Here is an 18373-nt window from a genome sequence, read left to right as displayed (position 1 = left end):
AGGGATCGGGGCCCTCCCTTCTCCATCACCCCATTTTCTGTTCAATGTTTAATTTTATTCTTTCACGATTTTAAGCAATCTCTACACCCAATGTGGGGCTCGAACTCATGACCCTGAGGTCAGCGAGTCACACGCTCCACCAATGGACCAGCCAGGTGCCCCTCTTTTTTTTTTTTTTTTTAAGATTTTTTTTAAAAATTTTATTTATTTATTTTTTTGGACAGAGAGCACAAGCAGGGGGAAGGGCTGAGGCAGAAGCAGGCTCCCTGCCGAGTCGGGAGCCTGACACAGGATGCTGGGATCATGCCCCAAGCCCAAGGCAGATGCTTAACCAACTGAGCCCCCCAGGCGCCCCTTCAATTCTAAGGGAAACAGCAGCGGCCACCGTCCTAGCTCCCCCTCCCTGCCCGTGTGCGGCCGCCCCTGCCCCTCTCCTCCTGCCTCTCCCCTAAGAAACACGTGCTTCGTGTGGGCTCCCGGCTCACCAGTCAGGATGCACCTACTACTGGCAGCTCTCTGAGGGGGATGAGCAGTTAGCATCATTTACTGGCAGCCAAGTGGACTGCGGGGCTTACAGCACGGCGGGCACGGGGTACCACTGTGCTCCCCAGGGTTTATGGACGAAATGGCGCCCGGGACTGGCTGGGAGATAACATCGGTGAAGGGGCATCTGGGTTGATGGTGGGTGAAGGCGTCCTGGGAGCGGCGACGTACCAGACTTGGAGAAGTGTGTCCCGGTTGCGATGGGCTACATACAGGTCCTTTGTGACAACTCCCGTCTGGGGTGGAGTCTAATGCCCCCCGCCTTAAGCCTGGGCCACTGGTTGACCACGGGAATGTGCAGAGGGAACACTCGGGGACCACCGCAGTGATCATCTGCAGTGATCATCAAGGCTGCTGATGGCAGCCTTCTAGAAACCAGCTCCCTAGTAGACATCCAACCGCCCAGAGACCAACCCCCACGCTGTAAGGGAGCCCAAGAGAGCCCCACGTTGGCGCCATGAATGGTGAGACCCCAGAGGCTCCTCCCACCCCACGGTATGTGCCTGGCTCATAAGTGAGGGAGCCACACTGGACAGCCCAGTCCCCAATGACAGGCCGGGGACAGGCCATGACAATCTCCCCCCATAGGGAGAACCAAGTTCCCAGACATCCGGCCGAGCGTCAGCACCAGCCCTGCCAACTCTCCACTGGAAAGGACATGAGCCGCTGCCCTGCCCCCTGTCCACACTCACGATCCCCGATGTGCCAGTGTGGTTCGAGGGTTGGTTTTTCTCGTGAACTTCTGGCGTGCCTTCTTACATGGCAGCAGATGACTGGAACCTCGTGTCCCACATGAACTGTCACATGTTCTGCGGCCTTCTGTCTGTCTGTATGTGGTCTTCGTCCAACTCCCCCGCCCCCCCGAGACCTCCATCTGCCGTGGATTCTTCCCTGTACTCCCCAGAGCTTCATGGTAAAGAAACAACGATTTACTGTTTCTCTTGATTTGCTGGATTGCCAACCTGGGTGGCCCCTTGGCTGGTCTCTCTCAGATGCCCCCATGGGCCAGGGACCACGGGCTCGTGCGAACTGCAGGTTCGGGGGACCCGTGCTCCTGCTCACGTGGCCCGCTCACCGCCCACCGGGGTGCGTCATTGCAGGGCCTCCTCCGGCTCCAGAAATGCAAGATCCGAAACAAAGGGGCCGTCAGGGCTAGAGCCCTTGAACGCTGTCCACAGAACTCATACCCCGTTGTTTCCTGCCACCTTATGCTGAGAGCAGGTCCCAAGCCCAGCCAGGATGCAAGAGGCTAGAGATGCAGACTCCATCCATCTCTACGGGAGACACAGCTAGGTCGCCCTTGCGGATGGCACGCTTGTGTCCCCCTGAAACTCATACTGAACCTAATGCAGGACGAGATGGTGTTTGGTGGTGGGAACTTTGGGAGGTGCTCAGGTCCTGTGGGGGGGGGGGCTCAAGCCGCTGCTCTTGTAAAGGGGCCCCAGAGAGCTCCCTTGCCCCTGTGTCATGAGAGGGCCCACTGGGAAGCTGGCCTTCTGTGAATGAGGAAGCCGGCTCTCTCCTGACACCGCTTCTGCGGGTGCCCTATCTCGGACTTCCAGCCTCTAGAGCTCTGGGAAGGAAAGTTTCTATTGTTTGTAAGCCACTCCTTCCACGCTTTTCTGGGACAGAGACCCAGACACCAGGCCAGTCCCTTTGCAAAGAAGCACAGAGCGTGGTTCCTGGAGGTCTCACCAGTCAGCTTCAGCTGCAAAGTGCCCCTCCCACCCCCCCCATGACCCACCTCCATGTGGGTCCTCCATGTGATCACTATTGTCCCTGGAACAGAGAGAATAAGAGATTAATTATTTTGTGGATAACCTGGTGTTTTGTTTGGTTTGTTTCTTTGTTTTTTAAGATTTTTATTTATTTGACAGGCAGAGATCACAAGTAGGCAGAGAGGCAGGCAGAGAGAGGAGGAAGCAGGCTCCCTGTTGAGCAGAAAGTCCGATTCCGGGCTCAATCCCAGGACCCTGGGATCATGACCTGAGCCGAAGGCAGAGGCTTTAACCCACTGAGCCACCAGGTGCCCCTAGATAACCTGTTCTTAATTTAGCAAAAACAATTTCTTGGCCATGAGCCCTTAGCATGAAGACAATACTCAAGTGCACAGGTTTGGTAATAATAACTTGTGCGCTAAGAGTCGAACCCAGCCAGGCCCGCAGACGCCTGCTCCTGGGCGCGCCAGGACCCACAGGAACGACGGAGGCATTAACGGTGAGGGTGAGGTCTCACTTCACTGTGGGACTTGGGCTCCTTGTGAGCTGCTCAGAATTCTCATTTTCAGGGGCTCTGTACACTTTGTAGGCTCTTTACTCTGGGGGAAAATTTTATTTTTACAAATATATTGGTATCAAAATGAATACAGCAACTACAAATATGTTCTTCAACTTAAAATTTCAATCTTTTTCCTTCTGATTTTATTTTATTTATTTATTTATTTATTTTAATATTTTATTTATTTATTTGACAGAGAAAGATCACAAGTAGGCAGAGAGGCAGGCAGAGAGAGAGGAGGAAGCAGGCTCCCAGCTGAGCAGAGAGCCCGATGCGGGACTCGATCCCAGGACCCCGAGATCATGACCCGAGCTGAAGGCAGCGGCCTAACCCACTGAGCCACCCAGGCGCCCTCCTTCTGATTTTAAACACATTTTTTTTTTAAAGATTTTTATTTATTTGACAGAGAGAAATCACAAGTAGGCAGAGAGGCAGGCAGAGAGAGAGGGGGGAGAAAGCAGGTTCCCTGCGGAGCAGAGAGCCCGACGCGGGGCTCAATCCCAGAACCCTGGGATCATGACCTGAGCCGAAGGCATTGGCTTTAACCCACTGAGCCACCCAGGCGCCCCTCCCTCTGATTTTAAAACATTTTTCAGGCCCCCTGGGTGGCTCAGCGGGCTAAGGGTCTGACTCTTGATTTCAGCTCAGGTCACCATCTTGGGGGTCCTCATATGGAAGCCCGGCTAGGGCTCTGGCAGACCGCTGTCTGCTTTTCTCCTTTTGCCCTTCCCCCCACTCTAACTCGCTCACGAATAAGTAAATCTTTAAAATAAAACATTTTTAGGGGCCTTTGTGGTGGGCTGGATGGTGGCCTCCAAAAAGTAAATCCAGGGGCGCCTGGCTGCCTCAGTCCCCGAAGGAAGCGACTCCCCACCTTCGGGTTGTGAGTTCAAGCGCCACCTTGGGTAGCGAGATCTTACAAAATCTTTAGGGGAAAAACCGGTAAGTCCCTGCCCTAATCCCCTGCACGTGGATCTTCCCTCCTGCGGCAAAGGTGGGGCTCGGTCCCGGGTTACTCCGCTGGGCCCGAAATGCAGTTCCACCCCTCCTCGAGCGGGGCAGCGGGGGCTCGGGGACCGCGGTCCGGGGCAGGGGTCGGAGGCCAGCGGCGCGACGCAGCCACGAGCTGGAGGGCGCAGGAAGGGCCGCTCCTGCAGTGCAGCCCGAAGGGGTGCGGGCGGGGTCGCAGCTCGCCTTCCCCCGCGGCCGAGACGGACGGCGAGTCTCTGGAGCCCCGCCCCGCCCGCCGCGAGGGCGCAGCAGCCCCAGCAGGCGCGCGCCGGCTCGGGGCGCCCCGAGCCTTCCAGGGAGGGCCCCCGGCCCCCGGCCGCAGTCTGGTGGGGACCGCCCCGGGCGGCCGGGGCCGTGCGGGCTCGGAGCCCTGCTGGAGAAGGGCGCCCCGGCCGCCGCCGGACCGCAGCCACCGAGAACCGGAGCCGGAGGCCCTCGCGCCCCGCGGCCGGGGCAGGGACCTCACGTCCGCGGGGGCGGCACTTCCCGGGTGAAGCCCCATTGGGCCAGGTTGAAGCCCAGGCGCGAGCCAATCAGCGCCAGACGGCTGCGGTGTGCGGCGTGCTGATTGGCTGAGGTCGAGGTCGTGGGCGGTTCCCTGGCGAGGCTCCCGGGCTAGGCGCGCGCTCGGACCGGGGCTGGAACCGCGGGTGCGGAGCGGAGCACCTGCGCGCTCCCGAGCGAACGGGCGTGCGCGGGACCGTCGCCCCAGGCCCGTAGGCGCCCCCCGCTGTGAGGCCTCAGGAGTTGGGGTGTCGGCCAGCCTCTAGGATCTCCGTCTCTGCCTTCTTTTTTTTTTTTTTTTTTAAAGATTTTTTTATTTTTTTTTTATTTATTTATTTGAGAGAGAGAGACAGTGAGACAGAGCATGAGCGAGGAGAAGGTCAGAGAGCGAAGCAGACTCCCCATGGAGCTGGGAGCCCGATGTGGGACTCGATCCCGGGACTCCAGGATCACGCCCCGAGCCGAAGGCAGTCGTCCAACCAACTGCGCCACCCAGGCGTCCCTCCGTCTCTGCCTTCTTAAAAAGATTTTACTTACTCATTTGAGAGAGAGCATGAGCACGGGGTGGGGGCGGGGCAGGGGGAAGCAGGCTCCCCGCTGAGCAGGGAGCCCCACGGGGCTCATCCCAGGGCCTGGAGATCAGGACCTGAGCCCAAGGCGGACGCTTGCCTCCATCTCTGCTTAAGATTCTGTTCCCGGCCTCACCGACTCCCTCCGCCTGTGGCTATCACCTGGGGGCCCACGCGCGAGGCACCCGCATGCCCGGCCTGGGCTCATAGAACGACACTCGGTCCTCATATTACAAGTTCGGGACGCGGGTGCTGGCTGCACGGCTGGGGAGACCGAGGCATGGAAACGCACCGCGGCTGTCCACAGCCGGGCAGCTAGTCGGTGGGGGAGCTAGGGGCCGGTCGTCGGAGCCTCGACCTCCGCAGTCTGCGTGAAAGGACCCATTCTTGTCCTCAGTGAGTGCAGTCCTCCAGGGAAGACGGAGTTCACTCCCTTTGCGGGCATCTCACCCAGCGCCGTCGGGGCTGCAGTCATGATGGAAGGGGAGAAACCCTTGTTCCCCGTGCATGTCTGGTTCTCTCCCACCTCTGCACCTCTGCTGGACTCTCTCCCTGATCCTTTCCCACCACTTTTTACATCCTTCTCCTGCTTACTTTTAAACCCCCGGCTGAAGACGCATCTTCCTCTCTTGAGCCTCAACCTGATGGTGCCTCCGATGTGCCAAGTCCAAATCCGTATTCCGACTCTGACCCCTCCATCTGGGTGCTTCTCTCTTCCCCCACCCCACCTCCCTCCATTTTCCCTGTCTGAGCATCTGGCCATCCTTTTGTAAGGAAGGATTTCATACTTTAGAATGACAAAAGTGATTATCGGAAAATTTTCAGCAGAACTCAGGGGGCCTCTGGTAATCATTTGATTCCATGGGCTAGAGTTTTTGCTCACACTCTCTCATACTTCTGAAGAAATCATACAGCAATGCAAGTAATTCTTGTCCGTAGATAAACAAATTAGCCGAATGTACTGAAATACAGTTGACTCTTGCCCTGTGGATAGATTGGTTTTGCATATTCATTTCAGCGGTCCCTTGGCTTCTCCTTGAAAAGCTGGAACGCCTTATTGCTTCATTCATTATTAAGTTACATAACATCTTTGACATGTGTTCATTTTACAGGTATATGTGTAGGAAAGTCACTTTATGTTTTAAAATTATCCTTTGACACCTGACATCTCCTTTGCCACCCCTAATCCATCCAAACCTGACAATTTAACTTTCTCAATGTCTCTCACTCTCTCCATCTTACCTGCTACCACAAGTTTGCCTTAACTGGTTGTCCTGGGCTTTTACCTGTCTTTCCAACGATTCCCCACAGAGAAGCTAGAGGGATCTCATTATAATAGAAACTTTATGATGTCTCTTCTCTGCTTAACTTCCTCTACGGACTTCCCATTTATTTTATTTTATTTTTTATTTTATTTTTTAAAGATTTTATTTATTTATTTGACAGAGAGAGATCACAAGCAGATGGAGAGGCACGCAGAGAGGGAGATAGAGGGAAGCAGGCTCCCTGCTGAGCAGAGAGCCCAATGTGGGACTCGATCCCAGGACCCCGAGATCATGACCTGAGCCGAAGGCAGCGGCTTAACCCACTGAGCCACCCAGGCGCCCGTTCCCATTTATTTTAGAATAAAGACCAAGGTCCTTGCTGTGCCCCGCCAATCCCACTGCCGTGCTTCATCACTGTACTTTTTCTACCCAACTTTTTTTGGTTCCTCTGCCTCAGGGCCTTCGTACACGTTGTTTTCTGCGCCTGGAAAATTCTTCCCTCCTGACCTCCTTACTTCTACTGACCTTCACATCTTGGTGCAAATGTTAATTGCCCAAAAGAATCCTTCTCTGATCTCCTGGGTGAGTTGAGGTCCCAAATTCTCCCCAGTACAATTTTTTCTCTTTTTTCTTTTTAAAATGTTTTATTTATTTATTTGACACAGAGAGAGACAGAGAGAAAGGGAACACAAGCAGGGGGAGTGGGAGAGGGAGAAGCAGACTCCCCGCCGAGCAGGGACTCCCTATGCCGGGCTCCATCCCAGGACCCTAGGATCATGATCCGAGCTGAAGGCAGGCACTTAACGACTGAGCCACCCAGGCGCCCCACCCCCCGCAGTACAATTTCACAACACTTTGGACTTTCTCATAGCATTTATCTTGTTTCCTAATTATGTGTCCGTGTGATGATGCCTGACTTCCCTTCTAGGCTGGAAGGGCCCTGAGGACGAGGTCCATGTTTATCCTGCTGACTCTCTGTTCTTGCTACATATGTGGCCTTCTCCGGGTGGACAGATGGTGGACGGGTGGGTGAATGGAGAGCGGAAGGAAGGACGGAGGCGACGGACGATGCTCCGGCGGGTGGGTGGGTGGAAGATGCGGGTCGTGGATGGAGGCGGGCAGATAGGTGGGCGGGTGGAGGATGGACGATGCGTGGCTGGGCGGGCGGAAGAAAGGACGGTGGGTGGACGGGTGGACGAGGATGCGTCCCCTCGCTGACTGACCCCTGCAGCCCCTTCCTGGGAGTCCCCCTGGCCTGGCGCATCTCCCCTTGTCACCCGGGGCAGTGCTCGGGATCCCAGCGCACGCCCTGGGAGCTCCCGCCCCGGCGCAGGCCGAGCGCGCGCCCCGCACTCACTCCGCAGGGAGTCGCCCGCACTCTCGGGCCGAGCTCGCGCGGCCGCCGGCGGAGGGCGCGGCCGGTGCCACGTGCGCGCGGGAGGCGGCTCCGGCCCTGCGATACTCACCGCCCGGCTCCCAGGGCGCCCACAGCCCGCCGCTCCCCCTCGTCCGGAGGACGCGGGGCGGGGCCTCGCCGGGACCCGGATGCGGCCCCGCCCCCGCCGCGGAACCGGAAGTGGAGCCGGGCGCTCGGGAGCAGCGGGCGCGGCGGAGCCAGGGCCGGGCCGGGAGCGACGGACGCCAGGCCGCGGTGAGCGAGCGCGGCTTCCCCGGCCGGGCTGCAGGGCGGGGGCCCGGCTCCTCTGCCGGCTGCCCTGGGCGCCGCCAGCTCCGGAACGGGAAGGAAGCGGCGGTCGCTGCGGTCTCGCCGCGCTTCCGCTCGCGGTTTCGGGCGGGGGCGGGGGAGGGGGGGCGCGGGCCGGTCGCTGGGCCGCGAGAGGAGGGCTGCGGGCCCTGAGCGGGGCTGCGGGGAGGGGGGGCGCCGGGGGGTCGTCGGTCTGAGTGCGGCGTGCTTGGCCCCCAGGGGCGGGGGGTGAGAGCCGAGGGACGGAGACCGGGGGTCTGCCCGGGGTCGGGTCGGCCGGGGTCCGGTGGGCCCGGGTCCGGCGGGGCGGGGCCGGGGTCCGAGGGGCGGGGTCTGGTGGGGAGAGGCCGGGGAAGGGCCGAGGTCGGGCCAGGGAGGGGAGGACTGGAGCCGGAGGAGGGCCGGGGTCGGGCGAGGTGGGGCCGGGAGCCGGGGGCACCTACCGGGAAGTTCTGCAATCAGGTCAGTGGGAATGCAGCGACACGCGCCGCTGCGGCTGGTCGAGAGGCTCTAAATTTGGAGCAGCCCCTCCTCTGGGGGTGTTGGAAGTCACCAGAAAGGTTCTTTTGGGCTGGTGGTTGGGTTTCCGTCTCTTGAATATTCTGGGAGCTCGATCGCCCCGCTGGAGGGCCGGGAGAAGAGGGGACAGGGCTTCCTGAGACTGGAATCTGTGGGGGAGTGGGGCCTCTGGGGGAGGAATCCCATTTTCCGCTGACCGCAGCTGCAGAGGCATCCTGAGTGGGCGTCCCCTCCCAGAGACCGCCCTGCCAGCGCCCCATTTGGGCTGCGTGGACTTGGCCCCGCTGTGCTTTGTCAGGGGTTAACCCCCTGCATTCTGGCGTTTGGTCTGGCCCGGTGGGCCCAGGGCTGGGAAGGGCTGTGCCTTGGACAGGCCCCTGTTGTCCCTGCCTCCCTCTGACCGTGGGGTGAGTCACTGCCACAGTGCTTGGAGGCAGCCGGGTCTGTCTGAGAAAACCAATCCCAGATTTCCCCCAGAGCAGGAAGAGCCCTAAAGGCCGCTTTCCAGTGCTCTGGAATAAGAATATAGAGGGAGGGGCTGCAGGGTGGTTTCTGATCCTTTGTCTCCCAGGGGCTGCAGCTGAGTTTTGGGTGGGTCATTTTGAGGGGCTTATCTTTAAGGCCTGTCTGAGTGGTTGCGATGGGTGATTCAGACTTCTTGGGTGCGGGGCAGCCCAGGGAGGTGCTCAGAAAGGGCGTGGTGGAAGGCCTGAGTCCTCGGGAGCACCTGGACTGGCTGGGGAGCACCGGGATGGCCTGGTGGTGCGGGATGCCAGGCATCCCCAGCGGCCGCAGGATGTGGGCTCCAGCCCCGGCCTAGTCTTTCAGGTTTGTGGGGGTGCGGGCTGGTGGGGAAGCAAGCCCAGGCGCCAGGCAGGGGCTTTTCTCTGGGGAGTGCGGTGTGAGGAGTGGCCGGCTGTGCACACAGCTAGGGCCTTCTGGTTCAGTCTGCTGCTCTGCTGCGCTGGCCATAGTGACCTTAATGGGAAGCCAACTCTGTCCCGTCATCTAGAACTTTTGTCCCATACAGTGTTCCCCTCGGTTTATATGGTGGCGCATGGTGATGTCACCCTTGTGCGGTCTTGATGAGTTCATGTGACGTGTGACGTTTGCAAGGAAGGTCCGTTGATGGTGAGGGGTGTATTTTGGTAACAGTTTTACTGAGGTGCAGTTCATACACCGTATAATTCACCTCACCGGGTTAAAGGGAACAATTCAGTCGTTTTGTAACACATTGACTTGTGCAACTATCAGCACAGTTGACTTGAGAGTAATTTTATCCCCTCAAAAGGATCCCTGTTCCCTCCTTCCAGTATAGGTAACCACAGATCTACTGTTGTCTCCCTAGACTTGCCAGTTCTGGACATTTCATGTGAAGGAGATTGGCTGATACGTGGGGTTTTGTGTCTGGCTTCTTGCCCTTCGCATGTTCTCAGGAGTCGCTCGTGCTGTAGCGGGTGGTCAGGTCCCTCCGTGTTGCCAGATAACATTCCAGCACGAGTGGGTCACGTGGACCTGCTGCATCACGTGGGCGCTGGCCTTGTTCGTGCTTTCTGGCCCTAAAGAAGAATCCTGCCCGACCGTTCCCATGCAAGGTTTTGTGCGGCCGTAAATTTTTCTTTCTCTTGGGCCTGCCTCTGGGGGTGGAGACTGCTGGGCCAGTGGTGACTGTGTGTCACCTTTTGCCGACCTGTGGCTCTGTTACTTGTTTTCCCTCGCACGGTGCTGGGGCTCTGGGGCCTGCACCCCGCCTCACTTGCCTCACTGGTGTTTTGTTTCAGCTTCAGAGCCCACTTGGGGGTTTGATTTGCATTTTCTTCCCTGCTGATGCTCCCTCCTCTCTTGTGTGAGCTCAGCAGCCATTTCCTCCTCTTTGGAGATATTTCTACCCGGTTCAGATATTTCCATCCGGTTTTACAACATGGCTAATTGTCCTGTTTGCTGTTGAGTGGCCCAGGTTCTTTATTTCGGGTATATGATCTGGAAACATTGTTTTCTCCCGTTCTGGGAATGGTCCTGAGTCTCTTGCCGGTGTCTCTTGAAGCAAAACCTTTCAGTTTTGTCCAATTTCTCTGTTCTTTCCTCTTCTCCCCTGTGCTTCTGGTGTCACATCTAAGTAAGAGCTGTCGCCAAACTGAAGGTGATAAAAATCTACACTGACGTGTTCTTGTGACAGTTTAATAATGAAAGCTTAGGTTTGTGTGATCTCTGACCTGTTTTGGGGTTAGTGTTTGTATATGGTGTGAGGTAGGGTGCCAGAGGGATTATCTTTGGGTCCAAAAAAAGACCTAGGCTTTTACATTCTCAGTTATTGTTGTGATTTTTTTTTTTTTAATTGAAAAATTTGAGGGGGTGGTAAGTGTGGACTTGGGTCTGTCCCTGGCCACCCTTGCGTGGATTTTTACACGTGTTCACTAATTACGGTAATAACCTCAGCCCTTAGCATGTACTAAGCAGCCTACAGAAGTTAGGGTCTCCAGAGGGGACTGAGAAGAGAGGAGGGGTGAGTAGTAGCGTCAGGAACGCAACAGGGAGTGTAGGGAAGGCTGGCAAAGCATCATCCATCCAGTTCCTGACGTGGCACCAGGCTGGGTCCGATGCAGGCAGCTGGTGCTTCTGAAGGACTTGTTCTAGGCGCAAGGGGACCAGATTCCTTGGCTCTGGGACGTCTGGCAGTACAGTGCCGGTGGGAGTTGTTGTCTCGGGAGAGGGTGGTGGAGAAGGTGGTTCCTCGGTGGCCCGAGGCGCTGGAGTCTCGATCCCTGTGCTGCCGGTAACCGCACCCTCGCATTGGGAGCGCTGCCCCCTTCTCTTGCCGGTGACCGTCACCCTGCACCGTCACCGTGCGGCTTTTGTCTCCAGCCACGCACGATCCCTTCAGAGTTTTCCTTATGTTATTATTTTCTTAAACTCACAGTAATAGGATTTTAGGATTTTGAGCAGTCATAATTTAGAAGGAGCAAAAAACGGAGACGTGTCCGGATCGTAGCCGACAGGAGACATCTGTGTGCCATGGCACGGGGAAGCAGCTCCCCGCGGCTGTGAGTCTTGGGAAGCTTTGCTGTTTTCTGCCTTTTCTCAGTGTGTCTGAACGTCGAGCTTTAAAAGTTCGTCGCCTGCGAATCCTGCCGTCCCCCGTTCAGGCTGCCTTACAAAGCCTGGCGCTGCGGGGAACGGTGTCAGAGTTTCCCGGAAGGACGTGTGCGCCGGGCTCTGCCCAGACTGGCTGCTTCTGAGCTTTCTGCCCTTCATGTTTTCGCAGACAGAATCACTCCCAAATGCTGGAAATTCCTCGCAGGAGCACTGGCTTTCCACAGGGACCCCTGAGCAGCCTTTCGTCGCCAGCCGGAAAGAAAGGTTTGTGCCCCGTGAGCGTCTCCCCGTGTCTCCCCTCGGACTGTCGGGTGGGTCCCCGGGCAAGGAGGGGGAGTGGGTGTTCTCCCTTTGGGTCTGCAGAGGTGGGGACCATCATTTTCTGGAGGAAATGTTGCTTAAAAAGTAAGGCAAGGGGCGCCTGGCCAGTTCCGTCAGAAGAGCATGCGACTCTTGAACTTGGGGTCTTGGGGTCGTGAGTTCGGACCCCCACGTTGGGTGTGGAGATTAGGTAAAGTGAGTCAGCCCAGTTTCCAGTGTTGCCTGTGGGTGAAAGAGAAGGGGGTTCCAGAAGTCTCTGGAAGCCTCTCTGTTCTGGGAGGAGCCATCTGGCCTCTTGGATCTGTGCTGTGGAGGGTGGGAGGAGCTGCCAGGCAGGGTGTCAGGAAGCAGGGGCCAGTGCTCACCCTGCCCGCAGGAGGCCGGCTTCCAGAAGGACCCATGAAGGTTGGCTCTGCTGTGTTCTCTGCCTGCATCCAGGACAGCAGCAGCAAAGTCCCCTTTCACCTTTGCCTGAGGGGGAAAGGTGGCCGCGCTGGCCCTCCCCAGAGACCCTGTCCTTCTGCGTGACTGTGTCCTCAGTGGCTGGACCCCTGGGCAGCTGACGTCCCACAGTTGTGGCCCCTTTCTACTGTGGTGACATATGGGGCACGTTTGACTGGGAGAGGCAGACTGTGGGCAGACGAATTTTCAGGCGGCTGTCCTTGCGTTTGTAGGTGGGCGCAGGGGACGGGGCACAGCTGGTTGCTCCTCCCAGGGCTGAGCGTTTAGTCTGTTTTTTCGCTAAACTCGTGTCAAAAGCAGATTACATCTGGGAAATTCTTGCCTTGCCTGGGACAGCTGGACAGAGGAGAGCAGGGTTTGCGGTGGCCTTGAAGGGACTGTGTTGGTCCTGCCTTACCCAGGAGCAAACTTCCCAGCTCAGGTGACAGTGACCGGAGTCGCATCTGGGAACTTGAGAGTGCTGTCCTACGCCCCTCACTACCACCTTGAGTTTGGACTTGAGGCCCAGCAGAGCTGGGGTCGGGCGGATCCGGACGGGAGGTTCTCGGGCTCCTGAGGGGCTTCGGTCCTGTCTGAGTTCAAGCCACAGAAGCTTTTGGTTGATCGAGTTAAAATAATCTCTCAGGTGCTTCCTGGCTCGGGGCAATTTTTTGAATGCTTCTGGGGAAGACGGGTCCGCTGTTCTCAGACCTCGTTTTCTCTCGACACCATTAAAGGTTGAAAGGTTAGAGTTTACCTTTGTGGTTAGGAAATGCCACTGCTGCCCCGCCCTGAAGCCGTCGTCCTCTGTGCCAGGTGAAACCATCGCTGGGGCGGAAAGGCCACCTCCCGTCCTCGGGGCTGCCCGGGCAGGAAAGGTTGGCAGTTGGTGTCCTGGCTGCGTCCCCAGGTGGATGGGGAGGGACCCTCGTAAATCACGTGGAACATTTATTCCCGTGCAGAGTCCGAGCTAAGGAAGCCCTTGCATGTCCACTGAGCACTAGAAAGCAAAACGGGTAGTCTGTTTCCTTTTGTTTTTTGCGGGAGGGACGGGGTCTTCACGAAGTAAGCGCACGCGTGATGTTTTTATTTTCCCGAAGATGTTCTCACTTGAACTGAAGGCAGCACCTCCTGACACGTGTTTTGGATGCCCTCTGAGAACAGGGCTAGAAACACAGTGTTCTCTTCCATTCCTTTCTCGTGTTGGGGTCCGCGCGGGGCAGGCGACCCCCGAGCTGGGTTGCAGTGGGGGTGCCGGGGGCGCCCGCTCAGCCCCCGTGACTCTGCGCACTGCTCTTCCAGATGTGGAAGGCTTCGGCAGGCCACGCTGTGTCCATCACCCAGGACGACGGGGGCGCTGATGACTGGGAGACCGACCCCGACTTTGTGGTACGAGCCTCCATCCCGTCCCGAAAGCGGCTTTCCCCCGCAGGTCCCCAGTGTCATGGGGAGTCCGCTGATCGTGTCTTCCTCTTTTCAGAACGACGTGAGCGAGAAAGAGCAGAGATGGGGGGCCAAAACCGTGAAGGGGTCTGGGCACCAGGAACACATCAAGTAAGAGCCTGTTGGTGTGAAAACGGTCCCCTGGAAAGCGGACAGCAGGTGGGCCGGGGGCCCTGGCCTCTGTCCCTCACGCGGTCCCTCCATTCACTGCGGGAGACGAGGGTGGGACACGGTGATGTACTTCTGCGTGTGTGTGTGTGTGTGTGTGCGCGCGCGCTCACAGACGCAGCGACTCCAAGCTCCTGCTGCGACGAGTCCTTCATTTGCAGTTCTGGCGTCCACTCTCCTTGCGGGACATGGTCCCCTGCGTCCCCTTTGCCAGTGGCCCGTCTCGGACATGCAGTGTCCTTGAAAGCCTCAGACCCGGAACACCACCCCGCCCCCGCCGTGACGCTTACAGTCTTACTATTTTATCACGGGCTTTCGGGTCCTGGATTCTAAGCACCGTGTTCTCGCGTAAAGCCCAAAATAGGGGAACTGAGTGATCGCCGCTGTAGGAGAACGTGGCCTTGGTCCCGACTCGGCCCTGTCTTGACCTGTCTCCTCTCTCGGTGGTGTTTCCTTGTCAGGAAGTGTAGCTAAAACCGACTTTAAAATGTGCTCAGGCTTTTGAGTAGGCTGTACTGGCTTCAGAACGTCCCTCTCACTCTCTGTTCGTGAAGGACTGTCCCTGAGCAGGTGACCCCTGGGACTGTTGGCACCATTGGTCCTGCTCGGCCCCACTGTCTCAGGAAGATGAGGCCCTTCTTGGCCGAGAGAGTCGGTAAATCATCCATAGAAGAGGCTGTGGCCCGTGATGTGGGCGGTTTAGACACAAGTGTCCGTTGCTCCCTGACTTGCGGGGCCCGCACCCTCCGCAGAAGTCCCAGGAGGACGTCGAGGGAGGGCCCCGGGCCTGCCAGGAGAGGGGCCAGCACTGTCGTGCCTCAGGCCGCCTCCCCAGTGGGTTAGGTCACCCGTTCCTCTCCTCGTTCTCTCTGTTCCCATGGCTTTGAGACGTGTTGGCCGTCGCTGGCGTTCTCTGGTGGAGCAGCCTCCGGGACGGTTCTGGGGGCCCTGGGGTCCTTCCGGGGGTGAGGAGCAGTGTTCTTTTCCTGCTCCTGCGGGGGGTGGGGGGTGGGCTTGTGCCACCTGTGGTCTGATGGGGACAGCTGTAGATACTCCCTGACTTGCCAGGCTTTGACCACAGCTTGTGATCTGTTTCACGATCCCCAGTATTTTCCGGTAAAAAGTGGCTTTGGATGATAAATCTGAAAGTCTTTCATTTCACTTTTGAATATTTCCAAAGCTAGAGTATTTCAAGTAAAGGGACACTCTCGAAATGTTCTGCCTCACTGTCTTGGACCAGTGTCCTCAGTGTGTCTGGAGTAAGGGACTGCTGACTTTGTTTCCCCTTCTGCCTTGGGTGGCGCTCACAGAACTGCTTCTCCTGGTGCTGTTACCTGATGAAGCAGAACCTTTTCTCTGTTTGAGAGAAGGTCCACGTCTCGGGGTAGCTACTCGGGGGGGGGTTGGGATGCCTTGTAGGTGCGCACATTGGTTTCTTTTCCCCCTTAAGTTTAAGCTGCTGGAGCAGGTGGGCCGGCTGGCAGAGGAGTCAGGAAAGTGTGATGAAGTCGGGGCCTTGGGGGGCCAGAGTCACGAGATCACAGGGGTTCGAAGGTGACGTCTCTCGTCCTTGTGTGTCCTCGAAGGCGAGGGTGCACTTCTGTTCCGTTGGTTTGCTCTCATTTCCTCTCTTCCCTTCAAGCATACACAAGCTGAGAGAGAACGTTTTTCAAGAACACCAGACCCTCAAGGAGAAGGAGCTTGAAACGGGACCAAAAGCCTCTCACGGCTACGGAGGGAAGTTCGGCGTGGAGCAGGACAGGATGGACAAGGTGAGGCGCGGCCGCTGCGCGTCTGTTCTCGGCTCGCACGTGGTCGGCCGAGAAGGGGCTCCGACTTCCTTGGGTTAAACGTTTGCAGTCGTTGTCTCGGAGCTGGGATTTGCCAGACGTCATTCTCTGTTGGCTGACCTGACTCCCGCTCTTCAGAAGCTGCTGGAGGGTCTCATGATTGCTGGGGTGTGGGGACACTAGGGCGGCCTGCCCTGGGACCCAGACAGAGCCCAGAAGCCTCTTGACCGCCGGCGTTGGCGTGACTGCCACACGCCCTTCAGCTTGCTGCCTAACCCGGACCAACCTGCCGACCGGGACCAAATCTGGGGGCGCCCCGGTTTCACGCCGCAGGCAAACGATGAACCCCATAGGTGTGCTGACGTCCCCCGTGCGTGATGAACCGCACACGGGAGTCTGGCGCTCCGTGAAACACGGAGCCCCTGCCCACGAGGCCAGGCGAGGTCGCTCCCTCTGAGAACAGTGTCTGCCCGCATCCTGTGTAGAGGGGAGGCCGTCGGCAGGGACGTGTTCTGGTTCTGGTCTGTAATTCCAGACCTGCCTCCCGCCCACCGCCGCACGCACGGATCGGATTCAGTGTCTGAGCGGACATGGAACGCCACTGCTGGGTCACAGTGTACCACGCCGCACCGTGTTACCACAGAGTGGGGGGGGGGGGCCTGTGGGCACCCCAAACCAGGTCCGAACTTCACCCAAGCTGGAGTTGGACCAAGTGTGAGCTGCAGGAAAGACACGGACATTTCCTGGTGTGATACTCATTCCTAGACATGTCTGGACAGGGAAAGCGGGCAGCGGAAGGATCTATGGATTTTTTTTTTTTTTAATTTTTTTTTTAAAAGATTTTATTTATTTGACAGGCGGAGATCACAAGTAGGCAGAGAGGCAGGCAGAGAGAGAGAGGAAGAAGCAGGCTCCCCGCGGAGCAGAGAGCCCGATGTGGCCCTTGATCCCAGGACCCTGAGATCATGACCTGAGCCGAAGGCAGAGGCTTTAACCCACTGAGCCACGAAGGCGCCCCTGGATTTTTTTCTTTTAAGATTTTATTTATTTATTTGACAAAGAGACCGCGAGAGAGGGAACACAAGCAGGGGGAGTGGGAGAGGGAGAAGCAGGGAGCCTGATGGGCTTGATCCCAGGACTCTGGGCAGATGCGTAACGACTGAGCCCCCCAGGTGCCTCTAATCTTCAGATTCTAAAGAAAAGCCTGGTAGCTTTTTGCAGTGCAAACCCACAGAACCACCATGTCCTTAGGCCAGTGAAAGAATCAAGTCGGTAGAAGCCTTTCTCACCCCGAACGAAACGTGTGCGCATGGGGTGTGGGCAGTCGGAGAGAAATTATCGATTAGTTTGGGCCCCGGGTCTGGGTTGGAAAAATGACACCCTGGGAAAAACAAGGTGTCAAGGAAGCTGGATGGCAGGAAGAACCTGGCATTCACTTCTGGCTTCCGTGCTGCTGAGGGACTGTGCCTCCTGCCCGCTCAGCACCTTGGCCTCAGGCCTTTCTAGTCGAGAAGCTTCCCTAAGGAGTGTTCCCCTCCCCACTCCGGCCAGCCCGCAGCACCCTTCCCCTGTACCTTCTCCCTGTTGTCCTCCATTCCCCGGAGGCTCTTCAAGGCTGGTGCCTGTCCTCACCTCGTGCCTGGCTGGCGGCCACCATGAAGGTGTCCAGGGATGTCTTCCGAGTGCCTGGCTTGTACGTCCCTGGCCGACGTGCTAACCATCCCTAGGTGGCTCAGGGGAGCCCCTTCGTGCCAGTGCAGTGTGTGGGACCCCTTAAAGAGGAGCCGGCGGGGGATGCTGATGGCGCTCAGGTTCCTCCGCCCGTGCCTCACTGCGCACTTCGACGAGGCTCGCTTGCGGCTCTGGGGGCACAGTTGGACCTGTTGTCAGAAAGAACGAAGATTCCCCAGCCTAGTCACTCTTACTTGTAACTTGTTCTCTCCAGAAGTTGGAAAAAGCCCTAAGTCCTAAGGTCTCAGCAGTTGAGGACGATGTAGTAGAGTCTTCCGGGAGTAAGACCCACCTCAGACAGGCACGGATTGGCCAGAGGCCTGTGGCCTGGACCGGTGGGGCAGCTGCCAGCCCCTGTCTGCTCGGCTCTCGGGCCCCTGCCCTTCGCTCGGGGTCGAGCTGGCTACAGCCACACCCTGGGACCTGGAGTGTGCGTCCAGGCGGCGCCCTGCCCAGTGCTGAGCTCTAGTCACGAACAGGACGTCAGCCAGGTCAGTCTGTGTGGATAGAAAGGTTGAGGAAAGTTCCCAGACTGTCACCGCGGCTACGTTGTCAGGAAAGTCTTAAAACCTCTTTCATTTCTTTCTGGTGCGATTCATGCTGGGGGGCCCCTTTGGAAGGCTGCCCCTCCGGGCTGCTCTGTCAGCGCTTTCTGGCCGCTTTCTGGCCAGGGGCCCTGGAGGCTGCGGCGTGCCCCAGAGCTTGTCTGTCAGTACCGATGTTGAGCAGACTCGGGGTGCGGGCGGTGGTCGCGCAGCCCCAGAGCTTCCAGGAGGACGCTGCTCCTTCCCCTGGAATATGGCGAGAATGGACTCGTGAGTTGCCCATGGAGGGTCCGCGGTGGGGTGACCCCTGAACCAGGGCGTCCTGTGAAGCCCCACAGACGAGCGGCAGGTGATTGTGGTGTGGTTCCCCGGTGGTGTGTCGGGCGGAGCTAGAAGGCGGGCTCCGCTGTGCGGTCCCTGTGCTGTGTCCTGGGGCCCCGCTGTCCAT

General features: G+C 57.9%; 1 protein-coding gene across 4 annotated transcripts in view; it reads left to right on the top strand.

Annotated features, from left to right (window-relative positions):
* The first annotated feature begins 7737 nt into the window (after positions 1-7737).
* Positions 7738-18373, top strand: part of CTTN (cortactin) — a 29847-nt gene continuing 19211 nt past the window's right edge. For 3 of the 4 annotated variants that reach the window (XM_044259998.1, XM_044259997.1, XM_044259995.1), the window contains exons 1-5: positions 7738-7820; positions 11656-11750; positions 13551-13637; positions 13729-13802; positions 15502-15631. In XM_044259998.1, coding sequence (XP_044115933.1) covers positions 13551-13637; positions 13729-13802; positions 15502-15631 — 291 coding nt within the window. In that variant the 5' untranslated portion in view covers positions 7738-7820; positions 11656-11750. The remainder of the gene's footprint in view (positions 7821-11655; positions 11751-13550; positions 13638-13728; positions 13803-15501; positions 15632-18373) is intronic. The other variant, XM_044259996.1, reaches the window with a different exon arrangement.

This window comes from Neovison vison, chromosome 7, assembly GCF_020171115.1.
Source record: "Neovison vison isolate M4711 chromosome 7, ASM_NN_V1, whole genome shotgun sequence".
NCBI classification, from domain to species: Eukaryota; Metazoa; Chordata; class Mammalia; order Carnivora; family Mustelidae; genus Neogale; species Neogale vison.
The sequence above is the reverse complement of the archived record's forward strand: the minus strand, read 5'-3'. Positions and strand labels throughout refer to the sequence as shown.